Source organism: Microtus oregoni, unplaced genomic scaffold (assembly GCF_018167655.1).
Source record: "Microtus oregoni isolate MIOR12 unplaced genomic scaffold, Mior012 000005F_ref0000423, whole genome shotgun sequence".
NCBI lineage: Eukaryota > Metazoa > Chordata > Mammalia > Rodentia > Cricetidae > Microtus > Microtus oregoni.
In genome coordinates this window covers 46,061,679-46,084,820 of record NW_024543064.1, presented here as the reverse complement: position 1 = coordinate 46,084,820, position 23,142 = coordinate 46,061,679, and the positions used below count along the sequence as shown (strand labels likewise).

General features: G+C 43.5%; 1 protein-coding gene across 26 annotated transcripts in view; it reads left to right on the top strand.

Moving 5' to 3' along the window:
- The first annotated feature begins 5,595 nt into the window (after positions 1–5,595).
- Sgip1 (SH3GL interacting endocytic adaptor 1) overlaps positions 5,596–23,142 on the top strand; it is a 196,527-nt gene continuing 178,980 nt past the window's right edge. For 25 of the 26 annotated variants that reach the window (XM_041651261.1, XM_041651260.1, XM_041651258.1 and 22 more), the window contains exon 1: positions 6,356–6,736. In XM_041651261.1, coding sequence (XP_041507195.1) covers positions 6,727–6,736 — 10 coding nt within the window. In that variant the 5' untranslated portion in view covers positions 6,356–6,726. Of the gene's footprint in view, positions 5,735–6,355; positions 6,737–23,142 lie in introns of those variants that run through there. The other variant, XM_041651236.1, reaches the window with a different exon arrangement.

Below are 23,142 nucleotides of genomic sequence, written 5' to 3'. Positions count from 1 at the left end.
TTTCCGATTTCTGACTATTGTGACTATAGCAGTTGCTGTATCCTCAGAACTATATCAAAATTTAAAAATTGATTTTTAAAAATTATCTTTCCCGTTTCCTTTGTTATCAGATAATTTCCACTGCTTTGGTGTACCTTAGCTGTATTTCAAAATGTAGGTCTTTATTAAGCAGTACAAGTAAATTAATATAAATTTATTCAGCACTCACAGAGGTATGTATACCTGGCTCTCTGGAGAGGAATGGTCCATTGAGCATGCCATGTCTTTAGACTAAGTGGCCAGTAAGTATGGAAAAGTTCAGTGCTCTGTCTGCATGTAGTGTGAGCATACCCATATAGTTCTCAAGTCTGCTGTATGAGGTCAGTGTGCCTTCTGTGAGGCTCTGTGACTGAGTCCTTTTGTACTTGACACACTGAGCAATGCCTGTGGGACAAGTTGCTTTGTTACATGGCATCTCGCTCACATCTGTTCTGAAAATAGCATCCATTCTTCCTTTGACACCCTGTCTGTCCCTCCTGTAACATGAGGGTTTCATATTCAGGGTTGTTTGCCATTGAAACTTGCCTTACTCTATCTTCCCCAAGGTTAGTCTCAATGCTGGACATGGGAGTAAGCCAAAGATAGTGTTAGTCTTACATAAATTCACCACGAGGTTTCATCAACATGGCTCCATGGATGGGTCCAGAGAGTGAACAATGATGGAAGCCAAGTCAATCAGAGTCCTTCCCTGGATGGAGATATAAAGGGGGGTGGAGAGAGAGAGAGAGAGAGAGAGAGAGAGAGAGAGAGAGAGAACTGAGTAGTTCCTTTACTGATTCTGTAATCTGGAAACTATACCATAATTTAAAATAGATACTTTTTAAAGATATATTTGGTCCTTTAGTACTTGGTTCTGGGAACAGTATCACGACATGTCTTGATTCTAGTTTCCCTGCAGCTGCTCTTCCTGTAGTTTGCAAAGCTACACAGATAAATTCCTTTTGTCTATTTTATTAATAATTCAAGTTGTAATTGCTTTATTCTGAATGGAGAATAGTATATGCATACATGTATGTACAATATACATACACACAGAGGTGTTCTATATGCTCATATGTGGATATGTTAAAAACAAACAACAAACCCAGCAGGATCTCCACAAATCTCTTCTGCTTTCCTCTCCAAGCAGACACATGAGTCTCTCAACATGGTGACTCACAGAACTGGGTCTCCTCAGGTGACAATGCTGACCCCAGTACTTGGAAAACATTTCCACCTTTACCGTCGTTGACTGCCTCCCAGGAGAGAGTAGAATGGAAAGAGTCAAGTGTTCTACTAAGATGAGCACCTTGAAGATGTACACATGTAGACCTGGACATCTTTGAATACTTTCTCCTTGGGTTAACATTTCTAACTCCTTCATGACTCACGTCTCATTCTTTTTTTTTTTGTACTTTTTAATTATTTTATTTTATTTTTTTTTTTGTCTGCATGTAGGTCTGTATGAGAGTGTTGGATCCTGGAGTTACAGATAGTTGCGAGTTTCCACGTGGGTGCTGGGAAATGAACCTGGGTCCTCTGGAAGAGCAGTCAGTGTTCTTAACCACAGAGCCATCTCTCCAGCCCTGTTGCTTTCTTTCTTTTTTTTTAAATTAGGAACAAATAATCCCCTAAAATACTAAAATTAAAAAGGAATAAAGAAACCTAACTCTTGAGAATGTGATAGGTATATGACTTCTTTAATTTATTTATTCATTCATTCATTTTGAGAGTGGGTCTTACTGTGTAGCCTTGGCTGGCCTTGAACTCACAGCTCCAGCCTCCTCTGTCTCTGGAGTACTGGAATCAAAGACACACCTATCACCCCAATTGGAATCTGGGACCTGGTTCTAAATCACAGAAAACTAATGAAGTATCACAATACGCACCTTATTTCAGCAAGAGAATGCAGTATCTAGTGACATCAGCACTTACGTTATTGATCTTTGACTCACTAAAAACATTCTGTGAGCCTAGTGTGACCCTGGTCTGTCTTCATCATCCGGGACAGGGCTCCCAGGCAGTGCTTGCGTTCTGATGCTGGCCAGCAGTTGAGCCCATATTTTCCAAGAACTTTTGGCTGCAATTTCAGATTTGTAAGAAACATCCTATCATTTCAGCAGCAAGAAATTCTTCTTTGGGGCTTGTCATCAAGGAGAAAGATATCACCCAAAGAGAGGAAATTCAGGCATAATCTAAAATGCTACTTATGTTCTTGAGCAAAATCTTGTTTCCCAAAAAAAAAGAAAGAAAGAAAGAAAAGAAAAGAAAAAATCTAGGAGGAAAAACAATTGAGGTATTAGATCTTTTCTGACAACATATTTGAGTAAATTTTCAATGTGAAACACAACTTTGTTCCTTGGATGTTCTTATAATTGGTAATAACATTGTCTTTTTAAAAAGGGCACAAGACAAGCAGCTGATAAAGCTGTAGAGAAGTGTATCTGGCCTCAGGACTGACCTGACCACTTTTGCTACACACCTTTGTGTTGGTCCTTCTAGGGCAATTGTATCTACAATTTTGTTTTTCTTATAAACATAACAAAGCTGTTGACCAAATATTCTGAATCAACATCTATTAAAAGAAGATATATAAATATCCAGGAAACAAATGAAAGATGCTCAATCCAAGTAATTATGAGGGAAATACAAAACCACTTAAAATTGTCTGTGAACAATAAGACAAAAGCACAATAGATGTTGATGAAGGGCAGAGGAAGGAGATCTCTTGCACTCTGATAGTGAAAATGCAATTACAAAAATGTTGCAAAGCTTGCTCAACTTTGACAGAGGACCGCCACAGTAGTTCTGCCACTGGGTATACATCCACAAAGAAGGAAACTAATATGTTAAAGAGACCTCCCCACCTACCAGGGCATTACTTTATTATTTACATATGGAATCAGCCTAAGAGCCCATCAACAAATGAGCAGATAAGGAAAATGTGTATACATATACAATGAATTATTCAGTAATAAAAATGAACTTCAGCTACTTTCTTATAACTTTCTTGCAGGGCATTAGATTAAGTGACATACGTCAGGCTTATACAGAAAGATAAACCGCACATATTTTCATAAAATGCAGAAGCTAAGCATTTGATTTGACTGATGTAGAGAGGAGAATAGTGTTATTGGCAACTGGAACGTGTTAAGGGTACAAATGAAGGGAAGATGGTTAACAGGTGCGTGTGGGAGCAGTTGATAAGAGTAACTTCTAGCAGTCTGTGATGCAGTCAAGCCATTGTGGTTGGTCATAGCTGTCTACTTCTAAACAGCTAGTAGGAAAGATCTTTAATCTCTCTCTCTCTCTCTCTCTCTCTCTCTCTCTCTCTCTCTCTCACACACACACACACACACACACAGATTTCTTGAGGTGGCAGATGTGTGAGTTACCTTGATCCAATCACTAAACATGTTAGATAAGTACTTACATGTTACATCATGCTTCATATGCTTCATAAGTATGCACAATGTTTCTATTTGCATTAAAACGTTCAAACTATATTCTGAACAAGAATCTTTGAGCTTGCTTTCTGTCTTATTGAGCTTGCTACAACCCTAAAACCAAGCTGGTGTGAGCTGTAGTGAGTGTGAGCGGTCTGCTCAGCTCCCTGGAGCCAGGGCTAGCTGCAGAGACTGATAAGCTCCGTCATTATCTGCCACTTTGCTCCACCTCCTGCATTTCCTGCTCCCACTCACCTCCAGATGCTACCTGACCATCCACATTCAGAGTTCCTTATTTTTTTTTTTTTGTTTTTGTTTTTGTTTTTCGAGACAGGGTTTCTCTGTGGCTTTGGAGCCTGTCCTGGAACTAGCTCTGTAGACCAGGCTGGTCTCGAACCTTATTTTTTATAGCTTCCACCCCAAGTTCATTCCATTTCTTTTCATCAACTCTCCTAAACTTCCATCCTTTTCGGATTTTCCCCAATGAATCTTGTTTGCCTCTACTTTCTCTTCGGCTGCTTTCAGGTATCTCTATCCAGCAAACTGGCCCTCTGCCTTGCCTAATCTTTCACCGCTGGTCTCAGGGCGCATGGCTCTCCCTTCGCCTACAATTCTCTGGCTGCGACCTCTGATACATGCACCAGCCCTTCAAGGGTCAATGACACCAATTCTGCAAAGCTAACATGGGGGACTTACAAGGCTCCAGACACAACACTAACCCTTCTGGTGACCCCAACCATAAAATCATTGCTTTTCAACCATTTTCATCGCTACTTCATAACTGTAATTTTGCTACTGTTATGACTCGCAGATGTAAATATCTGTGTTTTCCGATGGTCTTAGGTGAGCCCCGTGAAAGGGTCGCTCACCCACAAGTGGGGGGGGCCTTGACCCACAGGTTGAGAGCTGCTGGTTTATAGGCTTGTGAACTTGGTATTATTACAATCTCCATTTTATAGGTAAGAAACCAATGCCCAGAGTTGCATGACTGGCCTAGGTTTCCAGACCTCAGTGAAAAAGACACACAATTCCATCTCATTATGTTTAACACCAGTATGCACGCTGGTTCTTAGCCTTCACTAGAATAATTTGCTAAACACACACACACACACACACACACACACACACACACAGCCTTTATGCAATAACGCCCTGCAGTTTTTAGAGCACATCAAGTTGTTCTGAAGGCATGTTTTATTTTGTAATCTCCTTCCTTTTAAAACCCTCCTGCCTCATAGACACGGAAAAAGTCACGAGCAAGAACGTCTCTCCAGAGACTTTACTTTTGAAATGCAGAGGTCATTGAAATATGTGTCCTCCAGGGGAAACAATGATTATTTTTCAATTAAGAAAATCTTGTAAGTGGCTAAGAAACTGAGTTGCTTTTTGATTTTGACTAATTTGCTTCTTGCTTGGCCTCCTCTAGATGTGTTCTTTATTTTTTCACGGCCACCAGTATCCCATCTTCCCTTGGAAGGAATCCGGACTGTGTGGGTAATATTGACTGAAGGTGTTATAAACGCTCAGCGCTGTTGCTGTTGGAGACTCAGACCCGATCTTCAATAAGGGAATTCTTGTAACCCCAATCCTGCTATTCCCTGTTTTAAAAAGACCTAGCCTTCCGTCCCTCTTCATCTTTTTCTCCCTCCTTCTCATAGGCCTCCTCTACTCGATACCATTTATTTATGCTTGGCTGTCTGGTCTTGTTAAACCTAGGATCACAGAACAACGTGCCTGGGAGTCCCTTTGAAGGACTCACGGGTCTCTGGAGAGCAATCAGGTGACAGACCCTCAACTCAACCAGACATTGTGTCTGAACCGTTCCAGGGCAGGCGGATCCCATCCCAGCAAGTTGCCAAGCCCCGGGCTCCACCCATTCTTCCAGCGCAACCTGGAACGGTTGCCACCCTCTGGATTTCCTCCGGGGTTGAACGTCTGGGCTCCGAGGCGACTCAAGATCGCAGGAGGCGCGTCTCTCCTAAAACCCTGTAGTGGGGGCTGCATTTGGCAGCTGTAGCCAAGGCTGTGAGAGAGGCCCCTCACCTGGGGCCTGTGGCGGCCCAGCTCGGAGGGAGGACTCGGTGGCGGCGGGGGTGGCGGTGGGACCCGCAGCCCGGGGTCGCGGCTGCAGAGCCCAGAGCGTGGGAGGAGACAGCGGTCTTATGCCTGCGGTGGCCAAGGCTTATGCTTCTGCCTTCAGCCCCCACTCCCGCCTCTCGCCCCAGAAATGAGCTGGCGCATCGCCGGTTTGATTCCAGAGCCCGGATCGGGTGGGTTCTTTTGTTTCTTTGTTTTAATGACAGTTCCCAGCCCTTGGGCATGTCATGCGCAATTAATTTCCTGCCTCTTTTCAAGGCAGCTGGGGTGATTTTTTTTTTTTTCTGCATCATCCTTTGGGGGATGGTTGTTTATGATGTGACGTCAGCGGATTGATTTTTCTCTCGTGAATGAGAGGGAGAGACACACAGAGAGACAGAGAGACATAGACAGGGAGACGGGGCGCGGGGACAGGGGTGGAAGGAGAGAGAAAGCACCAGCCAGCCACAGATGACAGATGTGCGCAGAAGCCAGATGCTGACATTTCAAATTCCTTCAGGTCAAAATGAGGTTGGAATGGAAATGTAAAAGTGCGTTGCCAAGACCTGAAATTACTGAGAAGTTTTTTTCTTTAAAAAATAAATAAAAGAGAAAATCAAACAAACAAAAAAATTCCCTGGGCATCTCAGCTTCCTGGGCTCCTTTCTCTTTGGCGTCCCCAGTCACGGTGGCACACAGATCATCGGGCACCCCGGAGCCGCAATAGGCTTGCGGGGACCACGAGGAGGGGCGGGGGAAGTGCGTCACCAGGTGGGGAAGGGGCTGTGTTTTTGGAGAGGAGCGGGAGGCGGTGGGGGTGGCCAGGAATGGGGACGGGAAATGGGTTCCGTGCGCTCTCCGGGGGTATTGTGTCAGGAGATGCAGGCTGGCTACCATGTGACGCGGTCCAGAGCTGAAGGGATTGGCCGAGGCAGTGCAGGCGGTGCAGCTCGCCGGCTTGCTGTTCTCTGCCTTTCTCTCTCAGCATCTTCCTGGGAGCTTGTAGGTGAAGCAGCACCAGCAGCATCCATGGCCTGTCTTTCGGGTTAACACTGTCTCCTTTGGCTTGGCAGTAAGCAGAGCAGACCTCAGCAGCGGCATTGTGAGGACTTAGCTGGGACCTGGAAGCGTATCCTCCTGTGTTTTTTCTGACTCCTTGGAAATTAAGGAATGCAATTCTGCCACCATGATGGAAGGTAGGATTCCCACTGCTGTGGTTGGCTGACTCCAGGCATGATTTGGATAGACCAGTATGGAAGAATGCATGCAGCCGGTGACTGTGTCTAGAACCCGGCTGCCAGGGTTTTTGCGAGCAGCTAAGACAGCTTGATTGCCACCGGCCAGGGTTTAGACTAATGGAATCAAACCACAGGGATTCTGCCTAGCTCAGAGCTCCACAGCTCCCAGCTCCTTTGAAAGAGAAAAACCTAAGTGTTTGCAGGGAGCTGAGACAGCTAGGAAGATGCTCAAAGGCCAAACAAGTTGGAGCAAAAAAGATAAGGATTTGTGTGTGTGTGTGTGTGTGTGTGTGTGTGTGTGTGTGTGTGTGTTAGGTTCCTGAAAGCACACTGGTTAAATCTTTGCAATGGAAACTTGTTTTCAGAAATTGACATTAGACAGGAGAGGTCATGGGCCGAGTTTTCCACATGCTGTCGTTTTCAGTGAACTGTTTCTGTATCTCAGAAGATATTTTTATCTCTGGGGTTTGCATTATGATATTGGAGCAAGGGGTGCAACAAATTTGGTTCATAAACTGGAGTTTTCTGGGGGCTGTCATTACAGCATGAGGGCTCTAAGAAAAACACCTGGGCCTCTTGGCTCCTTCATCAGGATCATACCAGTTCAGAAAGGAGAGGGCCCTTAGCTAAACATCAAATGGTTATTTGCTGAGTATCTTAGTACATTTAACATTAAGTGTAAGGAGAGATATTTTCCTTGGGAGATGCTATTTAAACTAGGTATTATTCTACTAACTTGCCCTTTCTCGCCTGAGATAGTGACAGCCAATATCACCTCAGCAAAAGCAACAAATTGGTCAGAAAAGAATCACGGAGCTCTCTATGCTGGCTTCGATTTTCTGTTTTCTTACTACAGGATGGTGCAAAACTCCTGGCCTTTCCTAAGATGACAGGCAGAAATGTTGCACCCAGGCTGGGTTTTATAATACAGAATCCAGTGCATAATGGCTCTCAAATAAGCCATTGAGATGACAAGAGAGGCCACATTTAAGTCAAGGTCCTTCCTACCAGTTGTGGCTGGGCAGTGGACCTTAGAAATTCACTAAACTGGAATAAAAAGAAGATGGTTTCAGTAAAACCTGCAATGTAGCCTGTACTCATTTGGGGGAAATGAATCTCTCTCTCTCTCTCTCTCTCTCTCTCTCTCTCTCTCTCTCTTTCTCTCATATCATGTCAAATGTTATTAGTGTGATTTGAGGGAGTGAAGAATTCTGGGGCAGAAGCTCGCAGATTTGGGGAAGTGGCCTTAAAAGGAGTCAGGATATCATTCTGTTTAGAGCCTGCTCTCATTTTCAGAGAGCTAAGTGATAATTGTTAAGACTAAGGTTAAATCAGTTTTGGTTAATTCAAAATGAATTTAATCTTTGAATAGCAAAGCAAGACAAGCAGAAAGAATACAACTTACGTAGTTTTCAATTCAAAGCCCATATGACTTACCTTCATCGGAAAAAAATAACCTTGTCTATAGGAGTACCATGTTTTTTTCAGCTAAATTTTATGTGGGGTCTGCTAACATGCATCTGCGTACATTCCAATTCAATTCTAGCCTTCCATAGGGAACTGGAGGACCTGTCCTTTTACTCTCGCCTTGAAACTATCCCATGAGTTATCTGGGGCTGGGAGTGTGTCCTGCTGCTCATTAGTGCTTCTCCTGGTAATCAGGTCTGTTGTACCATCCGGAACGCCAGCTCGAAGCTCTGAGCTACAGCTGAGCTGAGCTGCAGAAACTGAAAGGGGAACTCTAACAAAGACTGGTTTTGGAGCCGAAGTAGCACCACGGCTAGCTTGTCAAATTTATCTCATGGAGGATGCTATCTTCGCACTGGTTGGGATCAGAGGTGAAACTCTGGGTACAGTTGTTTCTATTGAGCCTTTGGGGGAGCAAGTAGATGAGTGTGTCCCCTGCTTTCAAATTTCATGTGAAACCAATAAATGCTCTCTACCCATAATTCCTATCTCAATGGTCTCCTATTAATTGTTCAGTGACCTTGGAAAAAACTGGTAGGAACCTTAACCAGAAACCTATTGGCCTGTCAGTGGCCTTCCAACCACGTTGCCAGTCCTTTTTAGCCATGTCTGTGTAGATTTCTGGTGCTGCATCCCAGAACCCCTTCTCTAAACTGCTCTTACTCTGAAGATGTGATTTGGCAGTTATGTCCACTGAACTCGCCTCAACAGGAAGCCAGGCTGTTGCACACACCACAATCACCTTGGAAAGCGAAGGAGCCCCCAAAAGGTGCCCGGAATGCTGCCGTGGCATCTGTCTGCTAAAATGCTGGGGTGTCCTGTGGGTCTTGCACCACCGAACGTCTACGCAGTCTGTTCTCAACCAGTTCCTGTGTGCCACATACACACAGCCACTCTTGCATATGCAGTCATGCACATAAACACAGTGCTAAAGAGGGGAGGCGGTCGCTTCTCCTTCTGTGCGCGTCTGCGTGTGCATCGCTATCCTGCTGCAGTGTTCCTGTCCACTGCTTTGAGGAAGCTTGCAGGGTAACTTTTCCGTCCCTCCTCTGTTTTGTGGGAAACAAGAATAAATACGTATTTAGTCATAGCTCATGGTTCCGATTCATGCGTGCGTCTCTCTGGAACAGGATGTAGGCTTCCTTCACCCAATGTCTTTTGGAAGGCCTGGTCTTAGATGAGGAATGGTACCACCTCCCTCTTGTTCTAATACTGCCAGAGGCAGCATCGTAACTGCAGGCTCTGTTTACAGCTCAGCAGCAGTGTGTGTCTCCGTGGCTCTATTTCAATATCTTTGAAGAGACTTGAGTTGTTGCTTCCTGAATTCTCTGGTTTTTGCCAGCGGTGGGTCTTGAGTTGTTTCTTTGTTGAGGGAAACTGCATGATGCTGCTCGGATGCAGTGTGGGAGTGAGGGACGAGGTGGTAAGCAGGGGACACTAGAGCTATGGGTCTGTGCAGTGGTGATGCTAAAATGCAGTCAGTGTGCTTATGGCAGCAAGTCAGGTGCTACTCTTTGATAGGTTATTATTAAAAATCTTAAATGGGATTAAATAAAGTCTTTCCTAAGAGAACTGAAAGTAAGCTACAGTCCGTTGAAATCTTTTTATTTCTGAGGCCGGCTGTTAAGTACGTTTCTTGTCCCATGCAGAACTAATAAGTGTTCTATGTTTCGAATTCCATCTTCAGGCTCCTAGGTGCTGCTATATTCAAAACATCATCTTCCCCGTGCCAATGGGTTCATTCTGTAGGACGGCTTTGAAAGGAAAAAGCATGCTTGTGAGGATTTAGTTTCAATTCAAGGTGATGAGTATGTTTTAATTTATTTGCTACTCACAGGCATGTCTGCATAGGTGCCTCCTTAATCGAACATTTTATGATACGTTTTCCAGATTTAAAAAAAAAATTAAAAAGAAGGCATTGTCACAGGAAAAAAAATACCCACGGTAGAGGAATTTGAACTCAAGTCCGTTTAACAAAACTCATGATTTCAGCTTCTAAGAACTTTTTCCTTTTTCCTTTGTAGAGGAACAGGCATGTCTGCCACCCTGAAAAACAAGCCTTTGTTTCTGCAGTTGCATATTCTGTTCCTCTCTACTTAAAATATGACTGCTGGCAGAACCTTTTCATTCCTGATTAGTGCTTTTTATGCCCCAAATGATTACTTAGATGATTTTTGTCCAGTTTGAAATTAGCTGAACATCTGTTGCTGCAATAAACCTGTAAACTCTAGAAATGGAATTTTCTATTTGGAAAATTCTTTGATATGATAATAAAAAAGAAAGGGAACAAAGCCTTTTGAAGAAGAGTGCTCATTTTATAGTTAGCTCATAGGTTTTAGAGAGAGCGCCTCAAATGCTACTGATTCCCCTCCCTTAAACGGTGAGGTTACTTCAATAAATCTAAGCGTGCATCTGAGATTCTAATACTAACTCCGTCATTTACGTAACTTCTCTCCACCTTCAGGTGCAAGTTGGGAAGAGACTGTTAGTTCTTCTCCAACCCCACTGGGCAGCTTCAAATCTCTGAAAAGAGTGTGTAGTCATAGACGAGTCCACCAGCAGCGATTAGCCCAGCTTCTGACTGAATGCTAAATCCTTGCCATGAACACGACAGCTATCACAGCGACAGAGCAGAAGAGAGTGATGGCCTTCAATGTGTTTTTAATTTCAAGTATTGCTTTTGGATATTGCTCTGAGTCTTCCCACTTGGCTTATCTACGTCAATTATTAGCACAGGAAACTTAATTAGAAGAAAATGAGGAGCTAGAGACAAAATTTGAAGGCATTTCCAGAAACTATTTCACATATGAAGCTTTAGAGACTTGTGAAAATACTGTCGGTTTTCAATTATGTTCAGTTTGACTTTCTAGTTCCATTCTTGTGACTCTCCCTTTCTTAATTCCACTTTCTATTGGAACCACCGTCCAGTTGAAAGGTCATTCCATAAATTCCCAAATGGAATGAAGACAGGGAGAGATTTTACTGAGATGGCTAGAAAGGAATTGGAGATCATATTTAATGGGGTATGGTGTGTTTTAACTTCTCTGTCTTAGAACCCTATATTGAAAGTGGTCATATGAAGAGGTGGTCATGGACAGAAAGGAAGAGGAAGCGTGTTGAAGACAGGGTCCCCTGGGGAGGAAGCAGGGGTGGGCAAAGGCATTGGGACTAGTCTGTTTGTGCACTGACCATTCATATTACAATAGGTGCAGCAAAGCTTACTTGCCAATGGAACAGCTACTAAAGAGGTACTATAGATATGGAAGGAATGAGACTCTATTCTTGGAATCTGAATATTAGTTCATTGCTTCTGTAGGATACTAGAAATATTCTATATTTAAAAATACTTATTTATAATAGATAAAACATCTATATTTAAATACCTTATATCATGAACTTCCTTGTTTGAAATTTCCATCCCTTCCATTTCTCTTTGAATCCAGTCGGCATGAGCTTGTATGCTGTAGCCTGCTGTCTTCTTCAGGTTCAGCTAGTACTTCATTAACATTGATAATCATCCTAAATGCCTCTTAGTATTTAGAATAGACTTTTTTCTCCATTCTAGCTCTTGCTTTGCAAAAATCATTTTTCATAGCTTGTAGAATAACTAATTCCCTTAGGATTTCTGCAAAACCTTCACTCCTCATCAGGATTTCCCTTTTGTTCTTGTTATCCCCAAATGCCAAACACACTTTTTGGGCCACAAAGTCCCAACGCTGAAGTTAGGACTTGAAGGAAATCTCTTAAAGACAGATATCTGGTCTACCACGTTCACCTCTGTAGCTTTCATACCTAGTGGAGGCCTAATACGTTTATTCATATATATATTATATGAATATAATATATATGAATATATATATATATTCATATATATCCCTTAGAACTACATACTGTACATGGTACATGTAAAAAATAAATGATCAAATTTATGTTCTCACTAGAGACACGAAACTTACAAACACAGCACAATTAGGAAGTTAGACAGTCTTATAAAGTACTAAAAGAGGTAATTTATTTGAGACTATGCACTGAGCTTTAATCATTTGGGTAATTCATTCCAAAGAAATGAGTCCATGATAGAAGGAGACACATTGTGCTACACCTATACAAATAAATTTTGATCAATACACTGGATGCCTCCCTGATATTTGTGCTTTCCCTTCTTTCATTTTCCCTCTACCATTCCCTTCCTGTGTTCTTCTTCCTCTTTTCTGCTTTAATACCAAGCCTGGCTATGATGGAAACTAGCTTAAAATGGATAGATAAGTATCAGTAAGTATACATTTGAGCAATGTGCTGGTCTTTGCAATGATAGCATCATAGAATATGAGGTTTTGCAGATGCCAATTTATTCCTAAATAGAGAATTTTTCTATATTAGGAGTTTAGTGTATTCACCGAACTTCTGGAGTTTGGGCTTTTGCATATAGAGAGTTTGGTTCCAGAAGTCATACTTGAGTGTGAATCTAAGTGCTGGGACTGCTTGGCTGGATGCCTTGAGGAAATCGCTTTACATTCTAGGCTGTGTTTCCTCTTGACAGAATGGGATGATTGATCCATCCTATATCTAGAGTGCCCAGCTCTAAGAACCCATTGCCACTGCTGAATGATTGGAGTCTCCCACATTTTCTCCCTCCAAGATTGAACTTCAAGGCTAGACTCTTCTTTCTCCAAACTCAAGAGTGTATGCCTGGCACACAGTGAACTCAAATGCATTATTATAATACTTTTCTGTTGTTTTTCTGTACGCATGCCACAGGTTAGGTTTGCATCTTTGCTGTACTAGAAGACAAAAGCATCTATGTACCTGTCACCTATAGAGCCTAATATAGAACTATTTCTTTATCCATTAAGATTATGTATAGAACTAGTAAAAACATAGAGAACAAGTGTCTGGAGGACAAAGCCGTGAATGAGACATCTCTATCACACCTCTTCCCTCAAGAGTCAAGGAATATCACAAAGCCGTGAATGGGATATCTCTATCACACCTCTTACCTTAAGAGTCAAGGAATATCACAGAAGAGGAGGCAGAAAGAGACAGCGGTTAGGGAGTACCTGAACACAACTGTGTCTCCTGGACATGACAAGACCAATACATGGATGGATACACAGCAGCTATGGTTGCCTGTTGTTATAGTTTGAATAAGAGTGGCCCCTATAGACTCATACATGTGTATGCCTAATCTCCAGGGAGTGGAACTGTTTGAAAGGAATAGAAAGGTTAGGAGGTGTGTCCTTGTTGGAGGATGTGTGTCCTTGTTAGAAGAGGTGTGTCCTTGTTGGAGGAGGTGTGTCCTTGTTGGAGGAGGTGTGTCCTTGTTGGAGGAGGTGTGTCCTTGTTGGAGGAGGTGTGTCCTTGTTGGAGGAGGTGTGTCCTTGTTGGTGGAGGTGTGTCCTTGTTGGTGGAGGTGTGTCCTTGTTGGAGGATGTGTGTCTTTGTTGGAAGAGGTGTGTCCTTGTTGGAGTAGGTGTGTCCTTGTTGGAAGAGGTGTGTCCTTGTTGGAGGAGGTGTGTCCTTGTTGGTGGAGGTGTGTCCTTGTTGGAGGAGGTGTGTCCTTGTTGGAAGAGGTGTGTCCTTGTTGGAGGAGGTGTGTCCTTGTTGGAAGAGGTGTGTCCTTGTTGGTGAAGGTGTGTCCTTGTCGGAGGAGGTGTGTCCTTGTTGGAGGAGGTGTGTCCTTGTTGGAGGAGGTGTGTCCTTGTTGGTGGAGGTGTGTCCTTGTTGGTGGAGGTGTGTCCTTGTTGGAGGATGTGTGTCTTTGTTGGAAGAGGTGTGTCCTTGTTGGAGTAGGTGTGTCCTTGTTGGAAGAGGTGTGTCCTTGTTGGAGGAGGTGTGTCCTTGTTGGTGGAGGTGTGTCCTTGTTGGAGGAGGTGTGTCCTTGTTGGAAGAGGTGTGTCCTTGTTGGAGGAGGTGTGTCCTTGTTGGAAGAGGTGTGTCCTTGTTGGTGAAGGTGTGTCCTTGTCGGAGGAGGTGTGTCCTTGTCGGAGGAGGTGTGTCCTTGTTGGAGGAGGTGTGTTACTAGGAGTGGACTTTGAGGTTTCTCAAAGTCTTTCTGCCAGTGGATCAGGATATAACTCTCAGGTACTGCTCTAGCACCATGCATACTGAATTGCTTCCTGCCATGTTGATAAAGGACTGCCCCTCTGAACTATAAACAAACTCATAATTAAATTCTTTCTTTTATAGTAATTGCCATCATCATGGTGTCTCTTCACAGCAGTAGAACACTAACTGAGACAGCTGTGTAAAATCTGCACAAGATTAAGCCAATCAACATTTCCATACGTACGACTGTTGGATTTGTAGGAGGCTAGGTCAATCATCAGGTCAATACACTGAAGGCCTGATAACAGTGCCTCTTGAACTTATTCTTCCCACACTTTTAAGTAATCGGATGTATGTCATGTTCTTGTCTTCATTCATCGTTCCAAATCCACGGAGCTGAACATTCAGCTAAGCTTGAACCTATCCAATAAAGAGAGGTTATGCTCTATGATAAGAGTCTTTCAGACCCAGGATCGCTTGTCAAATGATGAGCTCTCAGTTGTGTCTCAAAGGCCTTTGCATAAGGGGGTAAGAAGGTGAGAAGCCACTACCCTTCACTGAGGAGTTACTGACAGTTCATAACTGCTAGGGGAAGGGAGTCGGGTTTCTTTAGGGGTGTGGTCCTTGGTTGGTAGACCATGCTCCAGTAGATGTCCCCACATCTGTGAGTATATAGACAGCACGATTTGGACTCATTGAGTTATTAAAATGATTTCTGTGTTTTGTTTAAGAGGATATGATGTTGTGAGTGGGGGGGGGTTGGAAATGGATGTGAAAGGAATTAGTGGGAGAAGCACTGAATGAATATGATCAAAATTCATTGTATGCTTGTATGAAATTCTGGAAGAATTAATAAAATTATTTTATTCTTCAAGCAATTCACTCAAATGAGCATATGGTTTACAACTTAGGTATTGGATGCGTACTAGTTGCCAGGCAACTTGTTCAAGGTGCAGTGCATTCATTGGTGAATGACACAACCCAAAATTTCTCCAGGTCCACTTGGAGCTTTCCTGTTAGTCTCAGATACTATACTTACACTAAAAACAAGAGGGGAAAGGAGCCAGCTATAGTCACTGTCTTTAGAAACCTGGAGTCTGGCATCATGCCTTGTGAGACACTACCTTCTCACACACATTGCAATCCCACAGCCTCTGTGTGTGGGAAAAAGAGCACCTGTAACCATCCTTATTACAAACAGGAACCGGGGCTCAGTGAGATGAAGAGGCTTTGCTAAGCAGAACAACTACGGGCATCATTAGCTAGATTTTGGCTTCCAGTCAAGAACTCTTTCTGTGTCTGATGGTGTGACTGGGAAGTCTGGGCCTCCAACATGCAAGCAGCAGGCTGGTGAGACTCAGTGTGGCATTTCCTCCCAACTAAGGAAGTTGGTTTTGTCACCTAGCTTTGGTCCTTGGAACCAGTCATCAGCTTGAAGAAGGCCCCTAACTTAGCAGCGTGCTCTGTTCCTTTCAGTAGCACTCATTGTCTTCCCTGGACTTGATGGTGACAAGGGTCACACTGTGGTGTCACTCTTCCCGGGGACTCTAAACTTTCACAGCTTGCATTCTACAAAACATTTTATAGAAAACCTGCTTCTCACCATGAACAAAAGCCCCTTTCTCCCTTAGCGGGACAGCTCAGTTTTCGCTGGCATCTTGTGAAAGCTTGGGCTATTATCATGAACATATGATAGTGTGCACCATCATTTGAAGGTTAAACCAAAACTGGTCCAGCCTCGTTTTATAGCTGAGGAAACCAACGCCAACTGCGGCAACTTATCCAAGGGTCTTTATTCTCTCTGGAAGATAAATGAAAGTTCATTTTAGTCATGATTCCGAAAATGTGGATAGACAAAGACGAGGAACCCATGGTGTCTTTCAGGTTCAAAGGTGCTGAGGCTGGTTGGGCGACTGCCAAAAGACACACAAATGAATGTGTCCCTGGGGTCATCGTTCTACTGAGCACACATACAATGTGGCCATTTATAGCGCTTTCCTCTGTGAGCTTATGCACCTGCTGTCAGCGCCTGTGAAAAAAATGGCAAGCCTTGAACCCCCACCAGCTGTGTGACCTTGAGTGAGTGCTGGCACTGCCCCGTACATGAGGTAGGAGCAGAGCTGGTCCCCACCTCCCAGAGTCATTTTTGAAAACAAGCTGAGATGATGAATATGAAAATATCCGAAAGAGGCTGGTGCGCATGCACTGTTTCTCTGGGCTCTACCCCTGAGGTTACTAGTTGATTTTCAGAGGCTTAATGCTATTTCTTGCCACTCTTCCTGTCATAGAGAAGGTGGCCTCACTGCCTCTGCAGACAGGCCTTATACATTTCTCCCTACCCACTTCTAATTTATTAGCATTTTCTAACATCCTTTATTCTGTGTCTCCATGATAGGCAGCTCTGATCTTGACTATGGCCGGCATCCTTAATCAATCCCAACAGTCTTTCTCTCTGGCTTCAACAACTATCTTGACATCTTCTTCCAGGACACTTGTGTGAATTGGTTGGAGCCAGCACATGTGTTTCCTCCCATGGCCAGTTTCCCGGAGTAAAAATAGAATGACAAAAACCAGAATGCGGGTGGTCTAGCCGTGCATTCCCACCCCACAGATGCTCACAGTGAGTTACTGAAAAGGAGATGAAAAATTACCCATAGCACGAACTACAGCAACAATGGCAAGAAACGGTCTAATCCTTCAAGCAGGGGAAGTTCTTGCTTTCGTGCTGTGACTTTAACCTTCAAGTCTCTCAGCTTCTCTTGTCCCTCGTGCAGGTGGTGGAGGTACACACCTAGTCACTAAACTCGTGTGAGTGCTTGGAGTCCTTCCTGATTCCTGTCCCCACCCTCTCATTCCCAATGGGTTCTCAGAGTTGTAGATAACCCTTCCAGTCTTCCGGTCCCCCCACTAACTCATCTGACCAGACTTAACCATGTTACCTCCAGTGTAGCCGGTCATGATGATTAGAAATCAGACCCTCCCTTCCTTTCTTAGCTGGCTTCTTGTGAAATAAGATGCTCCGTGTGAAGCTGCCCCTCGCTGCTCTGCCTGCGCAACACAGAACCTTTTGTTATTTTCTTTCCTTTACACACCGTTCTCCCCTTCCATTTATAGTAATAAATCCAAGTTGGTCCTGTGCAATCAAGGCCACACAAAAGTGCCCTCTTTACATACGAGAGTCCCCTTCTCCTTGCTGATGAGAGATTTCTTTTCAGCTACCAAGGCCACGGAGCGTGCTGGAGACTGCTGACTTTGGTCAGACTGACCTATGTCAAATCTCAAGTCAGTGACCTTGGGAAGAGAGCGTGCAGATCTGTTTCCCCATCAAGAATATGAAATTCGTGGTTGTAGTTATTTAACATGAAAAGTTTTAAGAATTAAGTCAGAAAGTATACTTTACTAAGAGAGACCAGACCAAACCATTGGAAAGAAGGAGGGGAGGAAGAAACGGAAGGAAAGAGTCAGGCGGGGAGGGAGGTGTTGGTTTCAGATTGGCTGATAAGGTTTGTGGAGACTGGCAGAATAATTCTGGGTCAGGCAAGGGTCAGTGCTGCTATAGCCTTTGTGCCCAATGTTGAGAGCCCAGCAAGTTTTAGACGCTGTTCTCTGTGGGCACAAACTTTTATACCAGTCCCGTTCTTCATATAAAAATGAAAGACTGTCTTGGCTAAAACCTGCCTCGCTCATTTTGATTTTCCCAGCGTGGGGTATATGTCAGCACTCAGGTAGTATCCGATGAATGAACGAGCACTGGGGAGGAACTGCAGACTTTAGCAGAAGCAGCACCTAGCGTGTAGTTATTCTCAGAGTCAAAGGACTTAGCCTATGCAAGGCATTTAAAAGATCCCGGGGGCCATAGTAAAGGCTCAGTGTCTGTGAGCAGTGACTCTGTTGGGTTTTGAGAGGCTTCTGTATCGTTTCGAGATGTCAAGTACTGGTTTGGATTGTGTCCTCTCTGCAGCTCTAACATGCCCTCTGCCATGGAGGATCCTTCAGGCTGAGAAACACACTCTGATCCTAGCAGCATGCAGGACTGTCTCACCCATGTCTGTCCAATGCTTCAAATAGTTTGCCTCTGGTTTTGAGTAACAAGTTTTCACTGTTTGAACATTTGAATAAAGACAACATCAAATCACCAAAAAAAAAATCACTATTATGAAATGTCAACCATTGATACAGCTTACCAAGTGTGGACATGAGCTCCGGAGACAGACAACCTGAGGTCCCGTAACTCTCAATGAGTCCTTCTGCAAAATGGTAAAGTAAGCCAACTACGTAAAACTTTGGGAAAATGAAATGGAATGGTAAACAATCTGCTCTTGGCACAGTATGTAACATACTAAGTACAGGCTCCATAAAGCATAGTGCTTCACTGCTTTCTGATCAAAATATATTTCTGTGTCAAATTCTAAATATACGTGTATATGTGCATACCTGCATATGCATACATTTGTGTGCATATATACATATGACATTTTCTCAATTAATTTGACTATAACCACTATTCTAGGCAATGTCTACATTTGGAAAGACAATGAGTTATAGAAGTGACTTCTCAAATTCAGATTCTCACATTTCCACGTTTATGGGAACTTTTTCAGGTTATTTAACTTTTCGATGTCATGGTTTCTTCTTCTGCTCAAGATAATCTCTACCTGAAAATTATTGTAAGGATTATATTAATTCAATATTTAACAGGTATTATTATTATTATTATTATGTTCCACACATGATCTTGAAGTAGTTTCCAAAAACATCCTTGTTCTTGTTGGTTGTTGATAAGTTACATCATTGATGAGTTATGTCATTGTTCCCCTGTCATGAGACACTTAGATGGTCAGCAGAAGCTTAATTTTTTTTTTTTTGTGATTGAGTTAAAATTGCTCATGCCAACAAGTTGTGTATTGCAATATGAATTTGTGGGTCTTGCTCAGTGGCCGATCAAGGTGAAGGGATAAAAGTTCTATATCGTGTTCTGCTCCTGGCTTTGCCCAGTGGGTTTAGAGAAGCCAGTTCCTGTGGAAAGAGAAAGAAGTAGAAAGAGAGTTTTGTTCCGGTTAAAAACTACTCTGTCTGTTTTGCGTTGCTCTTCATTAGTTGTGACATGAGTCCGAGTGTACTGACACTCCCTCTGCTGTCTGCGCATCTCGGGTGTGTGGCCACATCTCTGTGTTCTCATCCGTATCTTGATGACTATTCTGAGCATCCCTGACTTTGCCACCTGAACATTCGGAGAAAAGTACAAAATATATGGAAAATATTATGAAATGTGAAATATTTTAGAGACAAAATATAGCCTTGAGGGTACAATTTTCTATCATATATTGGAGGCTTTGTTTTCCATTAAAGGCTTAGGTTCGATATTAATAATTCTTAAGCTGTAATGAGTTTTAAGGTCTCTAATGAACCCTAGCTACTGGCAACCTTTCCCACATCCCCTGCCTCTTGGGCCTACAAACAGTCTTCATTTTTGGATACCAGGGGTTGTGAACCTTCCTATTGTGTTGAATAATTTATTAGATTGAGGGAGGCTATATATAACATTGCTAAGCAGGATAAAAATATTATTTCTAATAATGGCTGTTTAGTGAGACAGTTTCAAATACAGTTGGAAGTGTGTGCAAATAAAATGTACCTTGGCCCCGTTCCAAAGCCCAACACAGTTCTGAGTTCTACTTCAGGCTACAGGTAGAGCGGATTCAGTCTAATCTACTCACTCAGGATGCCAGATCCAATTATTCAAACTGGATTTCTTTCCCTGACTCTTCTCTTGCCTTCTCCTTCATGGTAGCCCACTTCAGTGTGGCTCACTGAAGACGGAGCTCAGTGGGATGCGTGTGATCCTTCAGTCGGGAATGTGTTCACCACACAAACATGAGGACCAGGGTTTGATCCCCAGGACCCAGACAAAAGCTGTGTTTGTCCTCTCAGCTCTCGATGTGTAGCATGCAAATCCTGGGGCGCCAACTTAACTGAAGTGGGGAGCACCCAGGCAGTGAGAGCACCTGTTCTCGTACACCAAAGTAAATGCTATATGAGGAACGCTACCCACGGTTGCTCTCCGGCCTCCACATACATGCATAGTGCAGCCACACACATGAACCTGCATACACATGAGCCTATGCATACGCACACATACAAAATGTTTCTTTTCACACTCCTGATCAGCTTTTGGTTTAGGTCCATTCACAGTGTCTTGGAGACAGTGAATAGCCACAGGTCTAGATGAGAAGTGTCCAGGATGCACAGATACACAAGATAAACAATAAGAAGACAGTTTAGCAAAACAAGTAAACAGAAACTTAACTTCAGGTGATGCAGACAAAACTCAATAAAACCCAACAGAATCCCATGCTGGGTGGTTGGGGAAGGACTCTTGGGCAGATGTGCACCAGCTGAGATGGCTCCATGGCATGACCTGTGAAGATCCAGGAAGGGACTATTTGGGAATTGAGAACAACAGACATGAGGGACTGGGCCCTCCGAAAATCAATGAGCAGAAAAGGAAGCCAGTCAGGACAGGGAGAGACAGGCTGGAAGATTGAGGTCAGGCCAGGCTTGGCGAGCAGTGGGAATGGATCTGGAATTTATTCTGAGGCAATGGAAAGCCACTGGCAGGGCTTAAGGAGAAGGTCATGATCTCATTTGCATCTTTAAACAATTACTTTTGATGTAGGATGGACTCCACCAGCTGCAGATGGCATCCTGGTTCTCTCTCTCCCTCCCCTTCCTCTTTCTTCCTTTCTAAAGGGTTTGTCTTCAATTTATGTTTGATAATAAATACCCCTACTTTATGTCTATTTGTAGGAAAGCTGGAAGAAATCGAAAGGATTCTGGCATCCCTTTCCCAGTCACTCACTGGCACCAGACAAGGTCTGGAGGGTGAAGGGAAGATTTAGTTCAGCCATTGAATAAGCTTTTTCTAGCCCAAATGTTTCTGGCATTGGGCATTTTCAGAGTCATGCTGACAGGTGAGAAAGAGCTGAAGATAACAGAGATTAAATATGCCATGTACATTTCTCATGTGCCCGTTCTTAAATGGCTTTGATGTCTTCCAGTCCTTTGATGGTCATTTCGATGGCAAATTGGTGAGATCATGGTTTCCATCACTGAACCTCTGTTCCTTGACCAGATCAGGTAGACAGAATAGCTTAAGATTTCTTGCTGTCATCAGAGACTGACCTCCCCATTTTCACTCTTCTCCAAAAGCAGTTCCATCGAAACCTCTGGTGTACCCTCTGGATGCCATCGGCTGAGATCCCTGCTGGACCTTTAGGTGCCCTCTTCTCCACCTCCTGTCTCCCCAGCTGTGCGCTGACCCATGCTGTCGAATGCATTCATATCCCACAGGGAATTGCATCCGACTCCCTCAAGACAGAAGTTGCTCCTTTCCCAGCCTCCTTTGTGCTAATTTCTCTAGTTTTCTTCTTCAATGACTTACATGGTAGAGCAGCTAAGGACCCAAGCTTGGCAATCAGTCAAATCCTGGCTCTGTGGCTTGCTGGCTATATGCCTCCAGGCGAGTCAAAACCTGTTCTCACACACGTGTGCATGCACACACAAGCACACTGCTGCTTTACTTAGCTTGCCGAGCTGTGCCAGACTCACAAGATTACCAGCAAGTGTCCACTATAGTTCCAAACACAGATGCTAGGTGTGTCTGATGAACAAGCATCGTGAGGCACACCTAGGGGAGTTTGCAGTTCTAGGACCCTGGCGCTAGATTAGTACCGATAAACTCAATGACTGTGAGCAAGAACTCCAGTCTCAGGTTTTTTACCTTATGGGTTGCTGCAGCATTTTGTGCTAACATAAACTTCTTAACAAAGCAAGGGGGAGGGCTTCAGGTACATTTGGTGATGTCTTTTTCAGTATTGGCTGCAATTCTCCAGTTGCGGATCTAACAATTATTGGGTGCATCTTCTTGTTTTGGTTGTAATAGAATTTTTATTGTATAGCATTCCATAAGAAATATAGTCATCATATAACATGAAAAATAAAGTCATTTTTGCTGTGTATTTGAAACATCTTACAGTTTGTGATGATAATATATCAATAGTTTTATTGTAGCTAAGGCTTAACTCCACGTTTCTTTCAAGATTTACTTTATTTTGTAGGTATGTGTGTTTATTCTGCATGTATATGCGCCATGCACACCTTTCCTGGGAAATGGGGCTGTGATCTGCTGGGAACTGAACCCAGTTCCTCTGCCAGCACAGCGAGCACCCTTAACCATTCAGTCATTTCCTCGGTGCCTTAACCCCACTCTGGATATTAATATTCTTAACACACGCTCCTTTTCCCACAACTACAATAGGAGGCGCATTTTAAAAATGTGTAAAAATATGCAGCTCTCTCCAACTTTATTTATAACAGCAGTTATGCTGTTTATTTAGCAGTAAAGAAAACACAACTCCCAGCGTTCCCTTTTACCTGTGTGCTATGTTTGTGAATTCATTAGCTGAACAGAAAAAAAAAAAATCAGTAGCATTGAATTCCACCTATAATGCCCATGTCCTTGAAAGGAAACCAAAGTCAAAACCTCCGTAGCCTCTGCGAGGGAAATTTCCCCCTCCAGAGATGACTCCCACTCAAGCCTGGTAGTAATCGCTCTCATCAGTGCACCAGGCCCTTTGTGAACATCTGCGCCCATGTGGTTTACCCAGCTCCCATAATAGCGCAATAACGGCTGGGTTTCATCGCTTTGATAAATAAGGAAACGGAGGCTTCAAGTCCCTTGCACAGCTAGGGAGTGGCATCTCTGGGATGTGATCTTTGACTTGTGTATACTGCAAGACATCCCTGTAGGCTGCCCTCCGGTGTCAGTCTTGCTGCCGCTGTTGTCCCTTGTC